This window comes from Phaseolus vulgaris, chromosome 5 (genome assembly GCF_000499845.2).
Source record: "Phaseolus vulgaris cultivar G19833 chromosome 5, P. vulgaris v2.0, whole genome shotgun sequence".
In the NCBI taxonomy this organism is placed as follows: domain Eukaryota; kingdom Viridiplantae; phylum Streptophyta; class Magnoliopsida; order Fabales; family Fabaceae; genus Phaseolus; species Phaseolus vulgaris.
This window is the reverse complement of record NC_023755.2, coordinates 27,708,180-27,733,108: the sequence shown is the minus strand read 5'-3', so window position 1 is coordinate 27,733,108 and position 24,929 is coordinate 27,708,180. Positions and strand designations below refer to the sequence as shown.

General features: G+C 37.1%; 1 protein-coding gene across 1 annotated transcript; it reads left to right on the top strand.

The window, feature by feature from the left end:
* Nucleotides 1–5,935: 5,935 nt before the first annotated feature.
* LOC137835367 (double-strand break repair protein MRE11) lies at nt 5,936–16,384 on the top strand. The gene is made up of 20 exons (XM_068643843.1): nt 5,936–6,379; nt 6,471–6,561; nt 7,727–7,846; nt 8,111–8,179; nt 8,276–8,367; nt 9,205–9,307; nt 9,392–9,499; nt 9,589–9,651; nt 9,818–9,889; nt 10,188–10,265; nt 10,613–10,675; nt 10,770–10,830; nt 11,841–11,923; nt 12,386–12,499; nt 12,667–12,744; nt 13,020–13,091; nt 13,219–13,448; nt 15,018–15,135; nt 15,354–15,548; nt 16,099–16,384. Exons 1-20 carry the CDS (start codon nt 6,075–6,077, stop codon nt 16,129–16,131), a joined length of 2,148 nt encoding a protein of 715 aa, XP_068499944.1. The 5' UTR covers nt 5,936–6,074; the 3' UTR covers nt 16,132–16,384.
* The last annotated feature ends 8,545 nt before the right edge of the window (nt 16,385–24,929 follow it).

Below are 24,929 nucleotides of genomic sequence, written 5' to 3'. Positions count from 1 at the left end.
CCAAGAACAGATTTATCACACATTGTTCAAAGAGAAAGCATTAAGCACGAATATCTTAGCTGAAATACAACTTGAGGTTTGCCACATTCCACGCTCAAGGAATGGCCTTAACAGGTCAACCTTGACTTCTTCATTCACTGATTGGAGGGCTTCTCCACGATTTGTTGTATGGTCATCTCTTCGCTCCTAGTGTGTGCGGGTCTCATGTTCGTAGTTTCTGGAAGCCCCCCTTGACTATCTGCGATTTGAAGGCTGGAACTAGGTTGGAAACTGCAACTGGAACTGAAAAACTTGTGTGGTGGGACTGATGTGTTATATTGAGCCCCACGGGTCGAGCACTGGTGACACTAAAGGGGCAGCAGGATTTTCATTGGGATGTAGGTAAAGAAAACTATTCGCCGATTGGCTCTGTTGATCGGACTATGTTTGTTGCGCTAAATCTGCTTCCGCCATACCTAAAGAAGAAGAAAAAAAATAAAGAAATAAATTAGGGCAAGAAAACAAGAAATCAATTAGGAGAAAGAAATTTCAGAGTGCACAACAGAGCTCTGATACCATAATACGATTAGGATTTCCAAAACGTGATGAGGAAAAATGCAGCGGCACCAAGAGAATACACGTGATTGGTGGTGAGCAAGAGAAAAAGAAAAACAAACGTGAAGAACATGGGGAAAAAGTGTAGAGAGATAAAAAGGAAGAGTAAAGTAGAAAGAGATATTGTATTATTATTATTGTTGTTGTGAATAAGGTACAGAAAAGGTAATATAAAGGAAAAAGGAAAAGAAACAAAAGAGGCATGGGCTAAAAGAACAAGGCCCGGAGAAAAAGGGTTACACAAAGTAAAAATAAGGCCTAAGAAGCCCAACAGTAAGACTAACACTTGAGTCATTGTCTCTTTTTTATTTGCAATTAGGGTTCACCAGAACCTCCATTGCAATTGCATGCGCTCCATTGAAGCACCACATCAGGCAAAGAATGATCATCTTCATTGTTCCGTCCGGCTGACCGGGATCGTCTTTGCGCGTGGTCTGTCCTCGCGAGCTAGGGCACCTTCGTCTTGCTCCGTCTGTGAGTACCTGAAAGAAGTGAACAAAGGGGCTCCCTCGCGGCCGTTTGCACTCCGACGATCAAGTCAGGTAGCGAGAAACATCAAAGTGACACACCCTTGGGAGGTGGTCGAAGAAACTGTGCTGAGTGACTAAAAACTGTGAACTAGAATGGTGTTGCCCCAATTGCCTTGTGCTCACAGTGGGTGCGCCGTCAAGAACAATTAGGGTTTAGTGCTCTGTGTAACTATGAGAATTAGGTTAAAGCTTGTAAAAAACTCTCTCTTACTAGGGCTCTTAGTGCCCTTTATATAGGTGGAAACTAGGGTTTACCTTTGCGCTGCTGCTCTTATCTAGGGTTCTTTGGAGAAGGTCCTTGCGCCGCTATTCCTAGGATCTGAGCGTATCTGGCACATGGACTTCCCTTATCTGGAGTGCAATGAATAACTTGTGGCCGCTTGGGTTCTAACTTGAGCGTTGTATATCTCGTGCCATCATACTTCGTGGGTGCCCTAATTAATCACGTGTCATGCATGCAACCTTCCTTGGAGATCTTTAATGAGCACGTGGGCATTGTCACGTGCCCCTTTGACTTAATCGTTTATTCTGTATGGAGGGTCCCACAACGCCGCCACCCAACTTAGGGTTATTCCATCGTGTGGGCCTTCTTCTTTGCAAAATGCTTCTGTCACGCAGGTTGACTCTTCGGGCGATGTCTTACTTGGACGACGTCTCGCTTGGGCGACGTCTTGCTTAGAAGATGTGCTTCTCTTGGGCGATGACTCATCTTGGCGGTGACACATCTCGGTGATAACCGATTATGTATACTGCAGAACGCCGCTTCTACATACGGCGACTATGTTGACTTCTTGACCACCTACCTTTCTCTTGTCCACGTCATCATACCCGATGACCTGGTCGGTACATTCATTAACTGTAATATGTATATTAGTTTTTTATTATGTCTATTTTTATGAGCGAGAACAAATGATACTTCTATGTTTACATTAGTTTTTTAAATAAAAACTTTCATGTTAGGCATCACTATGCAACTTGACATCTCAGTTATGCTGACACCTCTAGTAACAACAATCATTTGTCATCACATGAAAAAAAGTATTATTAAAAAAGAAAATACAAAAATATGGGGGGACTGGACCAAAACCTATGTTAACAATAACGATACATAGGTAGACTATACCTATTCATAAGATTCTAAGAACAGACTAGATGGTAGCCTATTATACCAATGAAAAGATTCTCTGTGAATAAATCCTAAATTAGCCAACTTATCAACACACACATTCCTTTCACAAAAAATATGAGTAACCCTAAACCTGATTTTCCCACAATAATTAAGATAAGTATTCCATCAATTACGAAGCATCCAAAGAACATTGGTCCTTGCAGTAAACATAGCATAAACCAAAGCATAATTACATTCTAGCCAAACATTAGTAAGCCCCATCTTTTGGTTTACCCTTAAGTTGAAGACTTTGTTGTTTGTTTCATTTATCAATGTTACATTCAATTATAAATTTCAAAATTTTAAATTCTTTGTTTTTTATAATTTTTCAGTTGTTTCAAGATTTATGTGTTTTAAATAAAACAATCAATTGAAAAAAAAATGCAACCCATTGAAGAAAACACAAAAAAATTGAATTGAAAAACCTCTAGAAGTAACAAGGGTTTGGAAAACTCTTGGAAGTGACGAAGGTTGGAAACCCCTGAAAGTCACGAGGTTTACAGAACCGCTGGAAAACAATTGGCATTCTAGAAATTAATAAAAATCGTTAGTAATTCGTTAACTATGCTGGATCTTCCAAAAAAAAATCACGGATAATGCACTTAACGAAAATTAAAATCGCCGAAATTATTAAATATAATCTACATTAAAAACATTTTTTTCTTGAAATAAAAATACTATTGGAATATAGTAGCGTGTGTTCTCAAAATATCATAACACATTATGAAAAACTTGTTTTGGAAAGCTCTTTCCAAAAGGTATCACATATGTTCTCAAAAGTTTGTTCTTGGTGTACCGTCCCGTATCCGGGCGTTGACAAAGTCAAGGTCAAAGTCAACGTCGGGGTCAAAGTCAACATAAGGCGTCGCCTAGGTGAGGAGACGCCAAGTGCAAGCATCGCCGAGGCGGGGCGTCGCCGAGAGGAAGCGTTGTCAAGGTAAGGCATCACCCAGGTGAAGGCATCGCCAAGTCAAGGTGTCGCCAGGTAGGGCGTCGCCAAGGTCAAATGTCACAAAAGCAAGGCAATCACAGTGTTGCTCCCCGATACTCATGGATAGGAAAGACCATGGAGGGAGCGACACCGTGGGAAGGCCCCAAACCCCGATAACCCGGGGTAGCAATAAAGAGAAGAGAAAGGTGGCTTCAAGGCCATAGTAATAGCGCCAATGTAGAGCAACCTGACTCGTGAGGTGCCCATGCCGCCCCAGAGACGCCCTTGGGATAGTTACGACTCATGAGAAGGGTCACGCCCGGGGGCAGTCGGGTGCAGGGTACGAGAGGAAGGTAGATACTCTCTCAAAGTGAGTGACTAGAGGTTTGGGGGCATGAGTTGGCACCCAAAAAGTCACCCCTTGCGCAGGAGCACTCCCAGGTAGGAGGACTCACACGAGGAAATACCCCCAGATGGGGTCACGGCGCTGTGAGGCCCTCCACGTGTACAACAGCCAAGTTAGAATAGAAACGCCATTTTGTCAGGTACGAGGTAATTAAAGTTATTTAATACAGTTTCCGTTTCGAGCGTTTAAGGTACTATAAATGCTCCCAAGCGGTTTAAACGTCTTAAATGCGCTGAACGTTTTATAATTAAATGCGCTTTAAGACGCTTTGAATGCTGGAGTAGCTTAAATAGCGCCTTGAATGTTGGAAACGGGGTTCGAACTTTTGGCAGACTTTCCGAGAGTACACTCTAGTTGCTTGCTCGAGTCTTGAGATTACGCACAAGGGACTAGAGAGAGAGAGAGGTTGTTTGCCAGAGGGAGAAAAGATACACAATACACAGTTTCATTAGACCACCTTCAGAGTGCCAGTCACGGTGCTCCGATACGGAGGTGTAGAGTTTTGGTGTTTCTTGCTAGCTGACTTGAGCGTCAGAGTGCAAACAGCCGCTAGGGCGCCCTTTTGTCCTTCTTTGCAGGAATCCATAGGTAACCAGTGGGAAGGAGTCCCTAGCTGACGGGTGAGGTCGCGCACAAAGACGTCCCAGGTCAACCGGCCGGAACAAAATTCCATTAAAAAAGTTCATTCTTTATTTCAAAAAGTTTATTCCAAAAATTTTATTTCAAAAATCTTGTTCCAAAAATTTTATTATGTAAATTTTGTTTTGGAAATCATGAAAATTTAAAAAAACTTTTATGAAAATTTTTCGAATGAATAAGGTTAAAATCACTTAATTTCGAATGCAGGAAGAAAAAGCATCATACTGAATTTTTTGTATTTTAAACCGCACTGTGAGGCCTGCCTTCACAACAAGTTCAGGCCATAATATTGTATTTCATAATTATTTATTTGGTCCTACATTTATAATTATGAAATAAGAGGCTTTTGGATACATTTTTTTTTACCTACAAAAGCCTCTTATAAATGTAGCTATGCTCTGCGTCCAATTTAGAACACTACATTTATAAGAGGTTTTTGTTATAAATTGAAATTTATATGTATTAATTAAATTAAATTTTAAAAAATTTAATATGAGATAATTTTTTATCAATTTTCTTATATAATATTTTTAGTGTTTAAATTAGCTTTTCTCTATCTTTTATAAGTCTTTATAAAAAAACGTATTCAAACAAAACAAATAAGGAAATAAACGGGCAAATGAGATATTTTAAAGAAAGAAAAAACAGTATTTTGATTTAAAGATAAAGTTTATTTTAATTTTTTTTATTATATATTATTATTATTATTATTTAGATTTTATTTTTTATGTTCAAAGTATGTTCTTGTCAACTTAATATGTCTGTGTTCTTTTTCTGTATTATGAGTGAGATGGGAACAGAAAAGAAGAAGAAGAAAGTATAGAAAATAAAATAGTGGAAAAGATGTGTTGTTTGAATAAGTAAACTAAGAAGAAAATAAAGATAATATATCTTCTCTATTTGTTTGGATGAGTGAAACAAATTATATGAAAAAATATTTTATATTAATGAAGAAAGTTATTTTATTTTTAAGAGATTAAACAAAATTTCTCACATCATACCAATTTGAATAAAAGTATATTCTGATAAATTCTACAAAAGTAACTTTCATGTTTTTTATTTTCTTCTAAAACATATTGTAAATATTTTAGTATTTCTATCTTATATATATATAATACATGTGTATGTTTGGCTATCATATACACCAGGTACACATTTTCTTAATGTCTTTTATAACATGTTTTATTTAACATTTCAAATATGATTTTTCACATTTTCTATATCAATGTTAACAAATAACAATTATAGTTTTTTTATTTCATGCGTGATTCTTTATCTTTATTATGTTTCCAAATGTTCTAGCTTTTCTCTTCCTTTCATATTTTAACGTGTTTTTTTTAGTAAAACGCATGTATTGCAATAAATTTCATACAAGCACTAAATATTGAAAGGAATAATTTATTTTAATTGTAATATTATATAACAATTTCAATTATGTTTGTTCAAAATTATAACAGGGTGCAATTTAAATAATAACATTAACATATATTCAGAGGTTAAAATAGTAATACATTGATGGTTTAAATAAATAATTAAACTTTTAGATATTTGTTTGAAAACTATTAATTTTTTTTCATGCACCGATTACTTTGATGAAAATCGTAAATTGCCAAGGAAAAAGATGTAATTTATCTAATTATTTTCTGATTTTGTCAAAATTTATCAAAACAGGAAAAGAAAATAGCGAGAAGGAAAAAACAAAGGTCCCGCCCATTCGGAACGACGACGTTGGGTTCCCTTCACCCAAATTTCTTCACACAGATACTCAGTGCAATTCATATTCCCTCGAGCAAAACGGCCTCACCGATGATGGAGGGCGGCGACGCCGCGAACATGCTTCGCATTCTGGTGGCTACTGACTGCCACCTCGGGTATATGGAGAAGGATGAGGTGCGCCGCCACGACTCCTTCCACGCCTTTGAAGAGATTTGCGCCATCGCCGAGCGCCAGCGCGTGGACTTCGTTCTCCTTGGCGGCGACCTCTTCCACGAGAACAAGCCGTCGCGGTCAACGCTAGTAAAGGCCATCGAGATTCTCCGCCGCTACTGCCTCAACGACCGCCCCGTCCCCTTCCAAGTCGTCAGCGACCAGACGCTCAACTTCCAGAACGCGTGAGTCTCTCTCGCTAACTCCTGTGTGCCGTTCTTAAATGTATGTGAAGTTTATTAGGGATCGAGTGAGTTATTGTTGCTTGTTCCGCAGGTTTGGTCACGTGAACTATGAGGATCCTCACTTCAATGTTGGTTTGCCGGTTTTTACCATTCACGGAAATCATGATGATCCTGCTGGCGTGGTATGATTTTGGACTTGTTTTGTTTGTTCATTGCTGCATTTACAATTTGTTCGATTAAGAAGGAAGACCATAAGGAGATGTTATATTTCAGGAATTACTCCGTGTTTATTGGGAATGAATGTTCAAGATGTTTATGCTGTAATTTGGTAGTTAAAAATTGAAACGAGTTTTGGTTTTACTTGCAACATTGGTTTGATTCTTAAGTCGTTATTTAGAGTTTCGGCTGGAAATGAACTTCGAGTGGCTAGGATTAGGAAGGGGATGGGCGTTATCACTGTTGGTTTTCTCGTCTTGACTGTTCAATGATCTTGACTTGGTTTATTGTTTCCTTAGGAGTTGGGTGGGTGGTAGAATCACAAAAGAGGTTAATTATTGTCCGTGTGGACTTGGGAAATACTAGTGTACTTTTTGCTTGTTATAGTTCCAAGTCATAAGTGCTAGTATCTGGACTAGTGTTTATTTATATCGCCATTAATTTTATTTTTTGCTTCAAGAGGGCATTGGATGACAATATGTTGCTAGTGATAACTGCTTTGTCTTTTTTTTTTATAAGGATTAGAGTTGTTGCTCTTGCACTTAACATTGTTGCAAGATAAATTCAGAATAAGATTGATAAATGTGTTATTACACAACATCAAAAACATTTTTTAAGAATATGCATATGGCCAAAGTAGAGCTTGTAAAGGCTTGGACATTTATCATTCTCTTTGTGAGCTAGTTTTTGGAGTTGAATTAGAGCCTATTGTAAAATTGATTTTAGGTCACCCTTAACTATCCAAAAATCTATCTGGCCACAGCTCTCCCAATGCAATTTATTTAGCCCTGCTACTTGCCCTCTGCGATATCTTAAAAAGCCAGTCCTACAATCTCCACATTCCAGATTTCTAATATTCATCATGAAGGTGTGGGTGTTGAGATCCAACTTCAACTATAAAAAAGACCAATGTAGAACTTAGAAAGGTTTGGGCAATTCTTACCTCATGAACTAGCTTTTGGAGTTGAGTTAGGCCTAATCAAATTTGAAGGAAACTGACCCCCCTCACCTCCTTTTAATTTAGCTAGGTATATTTGACCACATTAATATTTTGTCTATCTAAATTATGTTGTGTTTACTTCTATTCCTAACTACAACAAATATGTTCACTTTATTGAATCATTGTTGCAGGACAACCTTTCCGTCGTTGATATTCTCTCAGCATGTAATCTAGTCAACTACTTTGGGAAAACAGTTCTTGGGGGTTCTGGTGTTGGTCAGATCACTCTGCACCCTATTCTTATCAGGAAGGTTTGTGATTGAATACTCTCACTACCAGGATAAAGTAGATTTAGTGAAACCCTCATTTTTTCTTTAGGTGCATGTCTGGTTTTGCTTAATTTTCAGGGAAGCTTTTTTCTTCCCCCTCAAAATCACTCGGTAAGATTTTAATTATAAGCTGTTTTGAGTACAAAATACGCCAATGCAGACAAACTAATGGGGAAATAAAAGAAGAGAAAACTGGCATGATTAAAATTCTCGTTTGTCCTGAAGCTGTATTTTTATGAATTGCAGGGTTCAACAGCTGTAGCTCTGTATGGTCTGGGAAACATTAGAGATGAAAGGCTTAATAGGATGTTTCAAGTATCCTACTGCTAAAATTTGCTTTGAAGCGATTCATCTATTTAAGTGCACTCCTATCCGGAGGTAGTATGTTACTTATTTAAATATTTCTTTCAGACACCACATGCTGTGCAATGGATGCGACCTGAATCTCAGGAAGGATGTCAAGTGTCTGATTGGTTCAATATTCTGGTGCTTCATCAGAACAGGTTGTCTTCCTTTCGTCTGTCTGTTTTAGTAGGCTGCATTTAATATCACTAATCAGAATAGGTTGATTATCCTGAAATATAACTGATGGAGTTTGCTCCATGTGTGATTGAGTTGCACCGGTTGAAATGGAAAAGGAGTGGGAGCGGAATGATTTATATGTTGAATGAAGGAGATGCATGGTGCACGCCAAGGTTAGCTTCACGTTGAAGCTAGTGTGAAGAAGAGTTTCTTCTTCTAAGAACCCTAGACTAAGGCTTGAACCCTAGCAAGAGTGAGAGTGAGACTCTGAGAGAGTTTAGACTCAAATAGGCAGAGTTTCTTTACTTCAATCAAGTCTCCAGTATACATGCATGGAAGCCTGTTTATATGGAAAGTGAGGAGCATTGGCGTGTTCAACAAACTACCTAAACCCTAGCTTGCATATCACATTAGGGTTAGGGTATGAGTAGCTGCCTAGGTCTTTTACTAACCCTAGCTTGCATGTCAAGTTAGGATTTGTAGAGTCTCTTGTACGTGCCCTCTTAACCCTAGGGTTATGGTTTAATCCTGTTCTACCTTTGACCTAGAATAAGGTCAAGAAGGAAATTTCCTATTCTACTATTTACATGTTCTCAAGACTAGAAGAATATATTGTGCATGCATGCAATAAGAGTCTTCTGATGAGGCTCTTCTGTTTGTATTCTTCTAGCCATTGCTTTGGTCTTCATGGATGGTCCTCCATCAATAACTTTGACTTTGAAATATGATCTTGCTTGCAATTTAGATGATGTACAGTATTGAAGTTTTAGATTTTAATCTATGTGATTATTTATCTTGTTTTCAATAATGGTATGTAGGGTGAAAACAAATCCAAAAAATGCAATAAATGAGCACTTCCTGCCTCGCTTTCTAGACTTCATTGTGTGGGGCCATGAGCACGAATGTTTGGTTGACCCGCAGGTGTTCTGATTAAACTTCTCTTAAATGAACCCAGATAGAATATATTCTGCTCTGCAAAATAATATGGATTTTAATTTCCTACAGGAAGTTCCAGGGATGGGATTTCACATCTCGCAACCAGGGTCATCAGTTGCAACGTCTCTCATTGATGGAGAATCAAAGCCAAAGCATGTACTTCTTGTAGAAATTAAGGTTGTCTAAATGTCTCTCTCATTGTAGAAGATTAGTGATTGCTGTTTTTCATTGTCTTACTGAGTGCTTAAATAAATGGTTGTTGTCAGGGAAATCAATATCGCCCAACTAAAATACCTTTGATGTCTGTGCGACCTTTTGAGTATACTGAGGTGAGGTATAATACTTATATTTTGTTTTCTTTTGTATTCATTAGTTATTAGTTATATACATAATTTACATTTTTCACTGTTTGAAGCAAAATTGAATTGGTTTAGTGGTTTTCATTTGAAGCCATGTCATGGTTCTTCAATAATCATTCTAATCTTTGTAATGCAGGTAATTCTAAAAGATGAGCCGGATATTGATCCCAATGATCAAAGTTCTATTCTTGAGCACCTAGACAAAGTGGTATGTGGGTTTTCTTTATCAGATGATTTTTGTTTTGCTCTGTCTGTCCTTTTGGTTGCTTTCAAACTTCTTGTGGGAGAGACCTACCTTGGTATCTATCTTTTGACCAAAGTCTTCCTCTTTGGTTCCTTGTAGTGGTTATTCTTATAGTAATTTGTTCTTATTCAGTTGTGACACTTTGCTTAAGAATCTGTTTCTGGACCACTGAAATTTGTGGGAACTTCATTTTGCTCAAATTATTTTTATGCACAGATCAGTGATCATATGTATAGTGTTTTGATAATAGAATATGGTTCAGGTTGGGAAACTGATAGAAAAGTCTAGTAAGCAGGCCGTCAATAGAAAAGAACTCAAGCTTCCACTAATACGTGTCAAGGTAATTTTTGTACACTGTACCATGACTTTTGAATGTCACATTTACATTGAGTGGCTCTTTTATTTTTCTTTTCATCTAGCAAGAAGATAATTATGTAATTAATTGCTTTTATAATCTCTATGGGTTTGATCTTAAACCTTTCTTCTAGAAAAAATAGTAATTTTCATGATATTAAACCAATTAACACCACTCTGCATGTATGGAGTCAGATTCACCATGCCATCAAAATCCAGAGTTTATTAGGAATTTTTATTTGAACTTCTATTGGCTATAATTGAAATCTAGTTGCCTTGGATATTGCATGATGTTTTCTGACGTGACCTTAACTTCTTCAATGTAAATTACAGGTAGATTATTCTGGATTTATGACTATAAACCCCCAAAGATTTGGGCAGAAATATGTTGGGAAGGTAATTTCTACCTGTCTCTTTCCTGAATTAGTATGCTGATGCTGATTTTGCTCGAGAATTGTTTTCTACTGTTGATTAGTCATCCTTATACTAGGTTGCAAATCCCCAAGACATTCTCATTTTCTCAAAGGCTACAAAAAGGGCCAAGGTTGAAGGTAATTTGAGTTATCTTTATTTACCTCTTTATACCAATTCCTTTCATATCAACAGTATTTACCAATTACAATATCTAAGACAGGCATTTTTTTATCAGTTCTCTTACTGATGAGGAAGCCACAATTATACTTTTATTTTACATTGTAACTTACATTTCTTATTCAGGTTTTCTAGTTATTTATTATCTTCCTGAAAAACTTATTTTAGTCCTGTCCACACCCACCTTTGATGCTGTTACTGCAGAGCATGCATTAGGTAGCCTCTTTTAATCTGTTTTGAGCAAGTGCCAGATAGCCCGGCCTCTGTTTCTATATTATCTGGCAGTAGAAATACTGCTTGCATATGATAGCACCTGTTTCTTGTATCCCAAATAGGAATGATAAGAACCTTTGCAGTACCACACCACATAAGCTAGCTGTTGTAGTTGTATAGTTCAAGGTCTTATAAACCTCATACTAAAATCCCATACTTCCAGGACGCAGATCCCATACTTGCCATTGGTCCTAATATCCCCTACGCCCATCTGGGCTGGCTGTGCACTAGCCTTTTGGGTAGTACCAAGTGAATATTGCAGTGCGATGTCACTGTCCTCACCACTCTTCTGCTGCTCAAAAATGGTGGAAAATTCTGGTACTAATTGATGGGAATCTTGGGAGAATTACACTAAAAGCTAGCCCTTGTAATTGCAGAGCTCAAGGTTTTATGAACCCCACACTAGAATCTCATACTTCCTAAATAGGACTCAAATTCCATACCTTTTAGTTCACTCTACAAGGCAATAGCAAGGGCAAAATCAACCTTAGTAATTGGAGGAATTGTGTTTTCTTTGTTTTTTGGCCATATACAATCTACGTAAACAGTATAAAAAGGTCACTAGTTGGCCAATTGGCGTACATTTATTTATTGGTTAAATCGAGGTTCATAATTTGAAAAACAGTGATAATCTTATTGTTTACTTTAAATGTGCAAATAAGGTTAGTTACCCTTACCCCTCTCTTTTTTTATGTAGGAAAAATTGATGATTCAGAACGACTTCGTCCAGAAGAATTAAACCAACAGAACATAGAGGCTTTGGTTGCTGAAAGTAATCTGGTATCGAATCATTTGACTAGTTTATTCCTTTCTGTTGTAAATATTGTAGATATTAGGATATGAAAAAATATCTCTTTGTATCTTGATATTTATCTTTTTTATACTGTTTCCTTATTTTCCTTTTTGTTTACATTTTAAAAGGGAGATTAGAGCTTGTATTAAAAATATACTGAATATATCAAAGTTCCTTTTCTTTCAACTCTTTCAGTCTTTCCATTTATGGCTTTTATAGACCCTTACTTCATAATATTTCTAGAATTTTGGTGGATTGCATACTCGTTCACATAATTGGCAACTTCATGAAAGTTCTAACTTTTCACTGTTTAAGCTTGTTTACTAGTTGTGTAGTTTTACTTGATGACCCTGGTGGACTGACTTGAGCTTTCATTGAAAAGAAACATGAATATGAAAGCAATGTTCAGTTTTTTTCCGATGTATCTGAACTCTAATATGGTTTTGCAGAAAATGGAGATACTGCCAGTCAATGATTTGGATATTGCTTTGCAAAATTTTGTGAACAAGGATGATAAATTGGCATTTTACTCTTGTGTACAGTACAATATTCAAGAAACACGAGTGAGTATTCTGTGCTGCATTATCCTTCATATGCCTTCGTTTATGATGCTGTTATGTTCTAACATCTGGTCCATGGTTTATTCCATAGCCTATTAAGATTTAATATAGTGTTTTCTTGTTACTGTCATTTTTTACTCTTCTCATTGATGATTTTCATGCTTGATCAGAATAAAATTGCTAAGGATTCAGATAACTTGAAGTTTGAAGAAGAAGATTTAATTATTAAAGTTGGAGAATGTTTGGAGGTTAGAAGCTTCATTGATGTTTATTATTAATTAATTTCCATTGGATTTAGGTTTTAAATTTGTTGTGCCTTGTGGGAAAACCATGATAGTAGTTGGAGATAATCTAGGCACAACAGTTGCCCATGTCCTTCTGACCTCCATTAATCAGGAATTTGTTTTCAGTATTTTCCATTGTTGGGGCCTTCATATTTTTTACACGTGACAATGGTTTGATGGAAGGAACATACATTTGAGTTTCATGAATGACTCTTAGTTGGTTATGTCTCTTGTTCTAGGAACGTGTTAAGGGACGATCTGCACCCTCCAAGGAATCCACACAACTCAATGCTGGTGCTCAACCATGGAAGGTAAACTCATGTTTTTATGTATTATACTTGCTATTGCAATAGGGATGGAAAGTTGTTTTTGTGGTGGAAATATTATTATCCATGACCTTTGGTATTTTGTTCTTAACTTCTCTCTAATTCCATGTAGGATTTCCAAGGAAGAAGTGCTGCTGGAACTGGAAGTACTGCAGCTTCCTTCAGTGATGATGAAGATGCCATACCAGTATCTAGCTCAAAGCCAAGTACTAGAGGTCGGAAATGGTCAACTGGTGCATCTCAAACTGCAACCAGAGGAAGGGGCAGGGGAAGAGGCAGAGGTTCCAGCACTATGAAGCAGACAACTCTTGATGGAGCTTTAGAGTTTCGCTCTTCTCAGAGGTGGATTTTCTTGCTGATAAATGAATCATTTAGTAGCTTTGTTGAGTTCTTTGCAACAAGGCTATCAAACTCTTGGAGCCTCCATAAACTCGACTCTAAGCTACACTCATTAATTTGTTAAAGTTGATCTAATATAAGAATAATTTAAAATGCCTAAAAGTAACATATGCATGAAACATGGTACTTCTAATACGAAAACAGTTCTGCATTTGAACTCCCTAATAAAGAAAAATAGCAAATTACAATAGCAAAGTAACAAAGTTTTATAGTACTTTATGGTTGAGAATATAATATCCATGCTGTGATATGAAATTCAACTAATATTATGGTTTGAAATATCTAAACCAACAAATATGTTCAAAATGAAAAATATTCCCTATATTACACGCCCCAATTAAATGTTAATAAACCATTATATTATGTCAAACTGAAACTTTCAATTTATCAAAATGCGATGGAGGGCTCGGCTTGTTACCAAAAATAAAGCAAACAGTTTATAAATTAAAAAAGAAAACTCTGGTACAGAGAACTGGGAATAGAAGGAGGGCATAGGAGGCCTAGCTCGTAGCTTGATGTTATATCAACATGTAGCTCCTACTTGCTCCCCAGCCATTGTTGAACAGAGCAAGATTCAACACAGAAAGAAATGACTGTAACAGAAGATTGAAGCCTTCAGTGGAACGGGGAAGAATAGTGAGAACCTTCAGCACAGATGACAGAATCGCAAGATGGGTGCAATCAACAAAGGTCAAAATTGCGAGTTGGGTGTCCTGAACAGAGATGAGTTTTGCAAAATATGCCTCTGCTGCATTTTAATCTCAGTTGTTCCTCAGAACTGCCCAAATGAGCATAGATTTGGACCCCTAGTAGAATCACCAACACACCTCTGCAATCATGAGTTTGAGCAAGTCCAGACTACTTTGTTAAAGTTTTACCCAAGTCCACCAAGAAATAGGCTTGCATGCGAGTTGAATATATTGATGGCTGCAAACATGGAAACTCATCTGATTCTAGAAGTTCACACATGAATTTAATGACTAAATTCTGTAGCAAAGTAAAATCCAGAACAAAGGTGGAAATTATGAGAGAAAACTTTACATAATTTTCTTTTGTTCGTTTGTATTTATTTTACAAAACTTTCCAACTTAAACTTGTCTTTAGTGCAGAATATCCCCTTTTTTGTAACCTATTGTTGGCCAATGGACCCACCCTAGGGTTATTGTGTCAAATTTTTTTGCAGCTGAAATTTGGTCTCATTGTAAGAGAGACTAGAAAAATAGGTACATGGTCAGCCATAGCAGAGATAATTAGCCCTAACCCTAACTCTCGGTTTATTTATTTTCTTAGTAGAAGCTATGTTTCTTATATCTGACTTGAGACTTGTTCCATGCATCCCTGTTGCTGCTTGCATGTAGGGCAGTGTGGACCAGATACTTTTTAGAACACGCATGAAAATAATTTAATGAAGGATTAGTTTCCCCATTGATGGGTTTATATAGTCACTTTGTTACTGATGATGCCATGACAAAAGGGATAGTTATTCTTCCTGATTTCATTGACTTAATGCAGGTCTGCATCAGTCGCTGCAGCAACTGCCATCCAAAGTGACGCTAATGAGGATAATTTGGCTTCTACTTTAAGTGATGATGCTGAGAAAAATGATGTTGAAGAGATCGATGATAGCTCGGTATAGATCAAGCTAATTCCTTCTGTGTTGCATTCCTTAGTTTGTAACACCTTGAACTATGAAGTATTGATAAGGCTCTTTGATTGAGTGCTGACCAGTCTGATACCAGCAAAACCTAACATTTTTATGCATGCTGTGAATTTGTTAATTTTCACTTAAGCATCCTTGACATGCTCAATAATTACTAAGTTGAATCTACTGCATTCTATATTGCACAGGAAAATGAATCCAAGATACCACCAGGACGGAATAGGGCTGCTTCAAGGGGAAGAGGTAGAGGATCTACACAGTCTTCTAAACGGGGAAGGAAATCAGATAACTCTTCAATCCATAGAATGATCATGAACAATGATGATGATGATGACGACGACAATGACGACATCAGAAGAAGATTAAATAACTCACAACCTCGGGTATGTATCTCCATTTATTTCTTGACTTGTTTCTGAGAGAATATAAATTACCATTTTCCATTAAAAACATTTTCCATTTATTCAATCAATAATACTCTTTATTCTTCTAGAAAGTAGAGCAGAAGTATTTAAACTATGCATGGGTGTTGGTTGGTAATGACTGACATACCAAAAAGTTACTTGGGATACTTTTGATGTGTCACCCTTAAGAAAAGCATGGTTGTGAATTTTCAGCAACTGGTATTAGTAAAACAAAAAAAAAGTTCTGGGGATATTTTTATATGTCAAATTAGTTTATCCACTTCCTATATGAATTTAATTACGCATAGATGTTGAAATTACTGGAAGGGAATTGATTTTACTTAGTGGTCTGCTATCTTGTCGTTGAACCATGTTGCCAGGCAAATGTTCATTTCTGATATAGTTCCAGCAAACGTAAAATACAAATGGGGTTGATATTGGAAATTTCTTTTAATACAATGCACCTTCTGACTTTTAACCTATTTGGAGTTGTGATTTCCTGAAACTAAGCCCTTTCTCTTGTTTCTAGGTTACTAAAAGCTATGGAGCTCTAAGAAGGTAAACGGTCCCGGTGACAAGATAAATACTGTCCTAGGTTTAATCATTATCTACCTTGTATAAATAAAATATTGAGTGAGTCTGTCAAATGTCAACTAACTTATAACATCTTACTGAGATTCGAAGATACATCGGTTACGCAGAATGGAATTAAGTAATGTTATATGTGGGCCTAGGTATATGAAGACGAAAGCAAACCCTGTCAGTTACTTCAGAATAGGTTCTGCAGCCTTCCAATTAGTTTGTGTTTTCCTGAATGCATTTTTTGCTCTTTTTTTTCCTACCATTCTTTCTTTTTAGGCGCCATAATGACATTCAGTTCGGCACAATTGATTGATGTTTTATGTGAAAAGAGAAAGTGATGTAAGAGCATTACACAAACACGTGTACTGAAGCAAAGCATGATTATTTAGTGGACAAAAGAATTTGAGAAAAGTTTCCTTGACACTCCAAAAGAAAACCACATACAAAGAATTTAGGGTAGACTCGCCAATCTATGGCTCGCTAAGATGTTTTACATGTTATTTGTGATGGCAGGGTGGTTAAGGTAAAAACCATAACACTCAATATGTGATAGTATTATAAGTGTTATCAGTCTTGAGAGTTTACTCAGACTTGTAGAAAACTTGTAAATTTGACTCAAATTCGACTCCGTAAACTTGTAAGAGTTTACTTCATATAAAAAACTTAATAAAAAAAATTCATGGTACCAATTTCATAATATTAAAATAAATAAATCCTCAACCAGCTTAAAAATTTCTAAACTCAACCTAAAAATAATCTCCAACTCCAATGCCAAAAATTTCTAACCCTAAAAATAATTTTGCACGAAACCCACACGGTAGTAGCAGTACGAGACTAAGACATAGAAATGGAGAAGTGCCTTCATGATTTTGGATTTTGTTGGTGAATGGAGGAAGCATTATGGATTGAAGACGAAGCAAGGTCCTCCTTAGAGTGATGGTGACCTTGAAGGTGTATGAGAGGTAGGGATTGAGAGTGGTGAGGCCAACTCTAAAAGGGGATTTGTGAAGATCAATAGTCTAACCTAAGAGGTTTTTGGGCAAGAAGTGAAATTGGCACAATTTGGCAGCAATTCACTAAGTATATTAATCTTGCAAAACTAAGAGTCAAGGCACTCCTTAAATAGCTTAGGAGGTTGGTTTACACAAGGCACAAATGAGAGGGAAATTCAAATGTGATGCAAAGGTGAATGGCGCCTAAAATTCAGCACATCAAAGGTTAAGTTCTAGAATCTATCATGTGCAATTAGATCTAGAACAGTACGCTCCTCTTTGGGCTAATGTGGGCCGGTCCTAAGTTTAATTATGAGTAGGAAACTCTAATTAAACTTATGTTAGCATTTTAGGTACCAATTTGCATATTCAACAAAATTACAAAAGAAATAGTTTATGCTACTTTTAACAAGAATTTAAAGGCTATTCTACGCTAAAAACTTGGCATCTTTGAGCATGTAGAGATAGGTCTCTCTGCCATCAGTAGTAGTGTTTCAATCCTCTTCAAGCTTTCTAGCCATGTAGTGGTGCTTGGCCCAATATAGCAAGGTACAGTTGTAGTGGTGCTTGACCCTCTTTCTTCATCCCCTCCCCCTTTAAAAGGATTTGTCCTCAAATCCAATGCGTCATTTTCTTCATTGGTAGGGGAATGTATGTGGCTGGATGGTGTCCATCATCTCCTTCTTCTTGAGAAGATCTATCCTCAGATCTATAGGGTCGATCTCGAATAGCAGCCTCTTGCTTTGACAACTATGCTCGTCCTCATGGATCAAATATCCATCTATGAGAATCATCAAACAAGGTAAATGTGTTAATTCGAGCAGTTGTATAAAAATCAATTTTATTAAATTGCCATTCCTTTTGTTTTTCTATTGTTTTTGGCATCTTTTTACAAGATTTCCTTAGAGAGGAGTACATAATTTTCTTTTCTAAGTTTTTCCTCCCTTGTTCTAAACTTTTGTTAGTAACCTCTTTAAGAATCATTTCATGTGTTCCTTTTAAAAGGCTTGAAGGTTGTTCAACAAGAATCATATTTTCAAATGTGTTTTTAATTGTTTCTTCTTATTGCATAACCTTGTGGGAAGGAACACGTTTCTCCCACTCCTTTTTCTCTCTAAGGATTTTTTCTTGGTTTTCTATTTTTATTATTTTTTCTTCCTCTTTTTTTTTTTTCATTTGCACTTGATCCTCTACCACTTGTGAAGGTGATAAAGGATAAAGTATAAACTTCTTTTCTTTGTGAGTGAAAGTAATCTCATTGGTAAAACCATTGTGCATAGTTTTTTTTATCAAATTGTCAAGGTCTACCCAACAAAATATGACAAGCTTCCATGGGAACTACACCACATAAAACTCTGTCTTTATAGTTTTCCACAGACAACTCGACTTTCACTTGCTTATCTACAGCCAATTCCCCATCTTCATTGATCCATTGAAGTTTATAAGGTTTAGGATGAGGTATTAATTGTAGATTTATCTTTTCAACCATTCTAGTGCTACAACAATTGCAGCAAGAGCCACTATCCACAATGAGAGAACAAACATTTTCAAAAACTTTACATCTTGTTTGGAAAATGTTCTCTCTTTGTGTCTATATTGGTTCACACTAGATTGGTTGTTGATGGATTTTCGGATCATCATTAATTCTCCCTCACATGGATATATTCTCTCATTGTTCTCCTCTTTTTTCACACTAGGTTCGTCTTCACAGCTACTATACTCATCTACCCCCTTTAAAACCAAAGTTATTTGGTTTGGGCATTGAGCTTGTACATGACCTCTTCCATAACATTTAAAGCACTTGACATCCCTAGAGCAGATAGGTGGAGTGAGAATATCTTTTCCTACGTTTTTGGAAGTTTCCCTTGGTTTTTCTTTAGATACACTTTCCTCCCCTTGATACTCCTCTTTGGGATAAGAGTTAGAGTATGAGTTTTCCCTATGACTTGAAGTTTTCCTCAAAAAAATTTGTTCCACTTTGATACATAGTTGAATCAAATCATTCAAGTCTTGGTAAGGCAAAAGTCCAACTCTATCTCTAATCTCAAGGTTAAGCCCACTTAAAAATCTTGCTATGGTAGTGGGTTCGGATTCCCTAATGGAGGCTCTCATCATATATAACTCCATTTTCTGACTATATTACTTTACATTCATGGTCTTTTGTTGGAGTCTTTGGAGCTTGTCCATTAACTCCCTATTGTAATAAGAAGGAATATGGCGGCATCTTAAGGCTCCCTTAAGATCATTCCAATATTCTATGGGAGTGTCCTTATGAAGACACCTATCTCTCTCAAGGGTCGTCCACCAATACATAGCATTGCCTTGAAAACTTAAAGTGGCTAGGGGTGCTTTCCTCTCCTCACTTACCCTATGGCAAGCAAATAATTGTTCTACCTTCATCTCCCAATCTAAATAGGCTTTGACGTTTTCTTTTCCATGGAAATAAGGTAGATCTACCCTAACCTCTCTTGGGCTTTCTTTTTTTTCTTTTCTAACTCTTCTTGGGGGTGGTTGATAATATTCATTGATCCTAAGGCTTTGTTCTCCATATGATTCATTACCCCTAGAGCTAGATGTATGCAAACTCTTTTTGGATTTAGTGTATTCATCTTTAACCATTTTCAAATCATCTTGCATTAGAGCAAATTAAGCATCCCTTTCTTTAAGTTGGGCCTCATGATGCAATTGTCTAAATGAAAGTGCTTGAACATCTTGGGCACTTTTTCCAAAAGATTTTAAGAATTGTTCCTTCACTTTCATTAGAATTGCGAGATGGAGAAGACATGGTTAAAAACTTGTGTTCTAAGTATTTTACCCCAAAAAAGATAAGGATAGTAGTGAAGGTAGCTTTCTAGGAAAGAGAGGTGAGTCACTAGGACTTCTTAAGTACCAAGTCTTTCCTTGCCAAAATCTATCCCTCAAAACTTGTCACAAACCTTTTTCTAAGTAAACTACATAAATCACAAGTAGAAATGAAAACACAATTTTATGCAAAGAAAAACAATGCAAAGCAATTAACAATACAAAACAAGTAATTAAAGCAAAACAATTAACTAAGCACAAATTAAATATTACTAACTAAAAAACTTTAAACTAGACGAATCCTAAGGTGAGGCTTCTAGAAACTTAGAGCCATTGAAGACACACTCACCGTCTAATACGTAATTATTTCACTAATTGATCAAAGTTGAATGTAATTATAACTCAAAGGAAATACAAAAGAAATTGAATTACGCAAAATAAAATTCAAATTTCCTAAACTATGCACTCCTTGGCTTGCGGTTGACCTTCCTTGATGTGCTCAACAAAAGGTGGCACTCAAATTGAACCTAGAGAATGGCACTAGAATTGATTAAAAAAACCAAAACAATACTATTGGAAATTTTAGGTACAAAAAGCGTGACTTATAAAATTTATGCTGAGCTGGCTATATGAAATCTGAATCTGAAATTTGAACCACAAACAATTCAAGATCTTAGCAAACTTTTGGCGCTGGAATCACACCAAATAATTGTGATAAATTTTTCAAATATCTTGTCAAATTACCGTATCTGGCGTCAGGATGTACACTTTTTTTGTTTGATTTATCATTTTTTTTTCTATTTTGTCTTTTGATCTTATTCTTTTTTTTCTAATAAATCAGTCTGTATAAATCCAGAGTTTCATAATTTTTCTTCAACATATTTTAATCTCATAAGAAAAATCAACCAGCACAGAATTGAAAACAGAGTGATCCTAATTCTGGAATTAAAAACAGTTTGAAGAAACTTCAAAAACACAATGAAATTGATTTATATGAATTTGTATGGATCTAACACACAAATATGAACTCAAATCTAAAAAGAAAAATGCACCAAAGGATCAAATAAACTCAGATTAAAACTGGACTCAAATCAAATCAAGAAACCAAAATTATCAAAAACAACACTACATGGAATTGATGACAATTTAGGAGAAACATGACTAGACAAAACACAATTGGATTCAAAAATCAAAATGACTCAAAACACACAATATGAACCGATTAGAATTGTAATAAATACTCAAATAAACCAAAAACAAAACAACAACACAAATCTATATGAATCCTACACAAAATTTGCAAAATAGAAGCTCAAGAAGAAATTGAACATCAATGCACCGATTGGATTGAACCAAAACAACATTTAACACAAAATTAAACTCAAAAACAGCAAGACAATCAAGAATTCATGAAGAACAACACGGAAACAAGATGAACACAAAATTAAAACAAAATAAGACACTTATCTCTTGAAGACCATGACTCTAGATACCAAATGATGGAGAAGTGCCTTCATGATTTTGAATTTTGTTGGCGAATGGTGGAAGCATCATGGATTGAAGACGAAGCAAGGTCCTCCTAAGAGTGATGGTGACCTTGAAGGTGCATGAGAGGTAGGGATTGAGAGTGGTGAGGTCAACTCTACTTGGGAAAGGGGATTTGTGAAGATCAATAGCCTAACCTAAAAGGTTTTTGGGCAAGAAGTGAAATGGGCACAATTTGGCAACAATTCACTAAGTATATTAATCTTGCAAAACTAAGAGCCAAGCCACTCCTTAAATAGCTTAGGAGGTCGGTTTACACAAGGCACAAATGAAAGGGAAATTCAAATGTGATGTAAAGGTGAATGGCGCCTAAAATTCAGCACATGGAAGGTAAGTTCTAGAATCTATCATGTGCAATTAGATCTAGAACATTACGCTCCTCTTTGGGCTAATGTGGGCCGGTCCTAAGTTTAATTATGAGTAAGTCATAATTAAACTTAGGTTAGCATTTTAGGTACCAATTTGCATATTCAACAAAATTACAAAAGAAATAGTCTATGCTACTTTTAACAAGAATTTAAAGGCTATTCTACGCTAGAAACTTGACATCTTTGAGCATGTAGAGATAGGTCTCTCTGCCATCAGTAGCAGTGTTTCAATCCTCTTCAAGCTTTCTAGCCATGTAGTGGTGCTTGGCTCTCTTCCATCACATAGTAAGACACGACATGATGTTGAGGCACAGTGAGGTGTGGCATGATCTCGAGGCATGGGTGATGACGATGATAACGCTGCGATATGAGGACAACGACAATGCGATCATAGGAGAAGCCACAATGATGAAGACGACAATGAGAATGCACCTCTCTAAATCGTTTTGTTTTTTTTTTCAGAACTCGTTGACTCTATCTCAAACTTGTGAGTTTGCACCGAGTTCATTGAGTCAGTCCGAGTCTACATTGAATCTTCCAAAAAATGAGTTTATTCACGAGTTAACACTTGCCAAGCAGAACTAGACTCGTAAACTCGAACGTGTTCACCATTCAAACGTGTTTAAGGGTGAACCCACGAGTTTGATAACCTTGAATGTTGTAATAGAAAAATTATTATGTTATTAGATAGATTGTCGCTAAAAAGTATGGGTGGTAATGCTAAAAATTAGGGGTGGTAATGCGGGTTGGCCCGCCCTGTATAGGCCTACCCCATACTTGGCCCATGCTGCATAGAATCTGCGGGCTGATTTTTCTAGCTCGCGCCACATAAGGGTTGGCCTACGAGCCTGTGGGTTAGCTCGTATAAGAAATATTTTTAAAAAAAATATTTTTTAAATAAAAAATTTGATTTTTTTTATTTAGATGCATTAGGTAAAATGATCTCATAATATTATTTTCACGAGACATGCATAGTAAGATGTTATTAAAAATTTTGGAATGTGAAATATGAGGTTACATGAAGAAAATATGGGGGTGTGGAAAAAAATTTCTACATTTTAAAGTTATGCGGGTTATGCGGGTCAACCCGTGTCTGCCCCGCACTTAGCTCGTGCGGACTGCGAGTTATGCAGGGTGGGCATAAGCAGGCCAACAGGTTGAAATAAGCAACCCACCCCACATTTTTTTCAGTAGACCACGGGCCAGCCCACACGGTCCGTCCCACTTTGCCATCCCTTCTAAAAAGTGGTAATATTAAGTGTTGTAATAGAAAAAAAAAATTATATTATTAGATGGATAGTAGTTAAAAAGTGGAGGTTTAGGGTTTAGGGTATACCAATCATTCTTCATGATACCAATCAGTCTTTTGAAGTGTTTTGCGATGCTTTCTATCAGGGATTGGGTTGTGTTCTAATGCAAAATAAGAAAGTTGTTGCCTACGCTTCTCGTCAGTTAAAGGTGCATGAAAGAAACTACCCAACTCATGATCTAGAATTGGCAGCAGTTGTCTTTGCTTTAAAAATATGGAGACATTTTCTTTACGGAGTTAGTTTTAATGTGTCCAGTGATCATACAAGCTTGAAATATTTGTTTGATCAAAAGGAGTTAAATATGAGGCAGAGGAGATGGATTGAATTTTTAAAAGACTATGATTTTTAGCTAATATATCATCCTGGGAAGGCAAATGTTGTTGCAGATGCGTTGAGTCGTAAAAAGATACATATATCATCGCTTATGATTAGAGAGCTAGCATTGATTGAAGATTTCAAGAGTATGAATTTTGAGGTTTTCATGTCTTCTAATTGCATTAGTTGTAATGCACTTGTTATAACTAATGAATTTCTGGAGAAGGTAAATGATCCGATCGGTCATCGGTAGTCGATGACGTCAGCAGCAGATAACCACGTGGACCACTCACAGGGTGACACGCGGATCAGGTGGCAGGGTAATCAAGGAGGAGATCACCCGATATGGTGATTGGTGGTCAGTAACCGAGTGGCCGCCGACAGATCAGTTCCAAGATAAACACCCGGGGGAGAACGCGAGAAGCAATAGAGCACTGATCATTCATCGGGGTCTCGTGTTACACGCAGTTAAACTGGGACTGAGATTCCCAACGAGAGCGTTACGCATGGACCTCGCATGATCATACCTCAGAGAAAGAAGAGCTCCTCGTCGGTATAGTCGTGCACGAGAGTGGCCTGAGGGAGTTAGTAAACCGGTCAGTGATTGGTTACTCTCTCAACCCATTACGTGCATTGCATCGCGAAGGGGAAATCGTGTATGCAGAGAGCAATGCTTGGTGAGTGTGCCTAGTCCACCCACACCTGGCGTTCTCCTGGGAACGTGCGATTCATCTAGATGGAAGAAACGCGCTAAGTTACTCTGCAAGGGAATAACTTAGGCGCACAAAGAGATGCGCTAGAGCCCTTCAAGTGGTGGCACGTGCACGGTTAGATGTGAGTTGCATGCCTCCACGTGTCGCTGTCTGAGAGGGGCGCGACCCAGATAAAGGTGCACTCCGTGTCGTGAAAGGCACAGACAGAAAACCCAGACACCCACGACCTTGACTGTGGTACGCTTCATACAAAAGCACAACAGAATTCTGACACACGCAGAGAACAGCATAGCAGAATTCTGTTAGGCACAGACACAAAGGGAGATAAAAAGAAAATCAGAGAGAAATACAAACACACTTTTTTACACGCATTATTTTGTTAGTGATTTTGTGACATAACTTGAGCGTTGAAGTGCAAACGGCCGCTAGAGGCGCCGTCTGTGTGTTTTGCAGGTTGCATTTGAAGTTCCCAGAGAAGGTTCTAAGAGCACTCTTGCAGATAGCACAGTTGCCATAGGCGAGGCAAGGAAGCGACGAGGCAATTCCTCCACGCTTGAGTTGTCGGCAGGATTAGTAAAGGAGAAGCAGTTGGAAGATTCAAAATTGAAGAACTTCATGGGCTTATTAAATACTGACAAAGCTAAAGATGCGTTAGATCATTTGGGCAGTTGGGATGAAATTCTACCTTTGGTGGAGTTCACTTACAATAACAGTTACCAAGCTAGCATAGGAA

Bases quoted from the DNA above. Each gene is read 5' to 3' on its own strand.
- LOC137835367 (XM_068643843.1), top strand. From the start codon at position 6,075: ATGATGGAGGGCGGCGACGCCGCGAACATGCTTCGCATTCTGGTGGCT. The intron at 9,890-10,187 runs GTATGTGGGTTT...AATATGGTTCAG, and splicing joins TTGAGCACCTAGACAAAGTG to GTTGGGAAACTGATAGAAAA. The intron at 10,831-11,840 runs GTAATTTGAGTT...TTTTTTATGTAG, and splicing joins AAAAAGGGCCAAGGTTGAAG to GAAAAATTGATGATTCAGAA.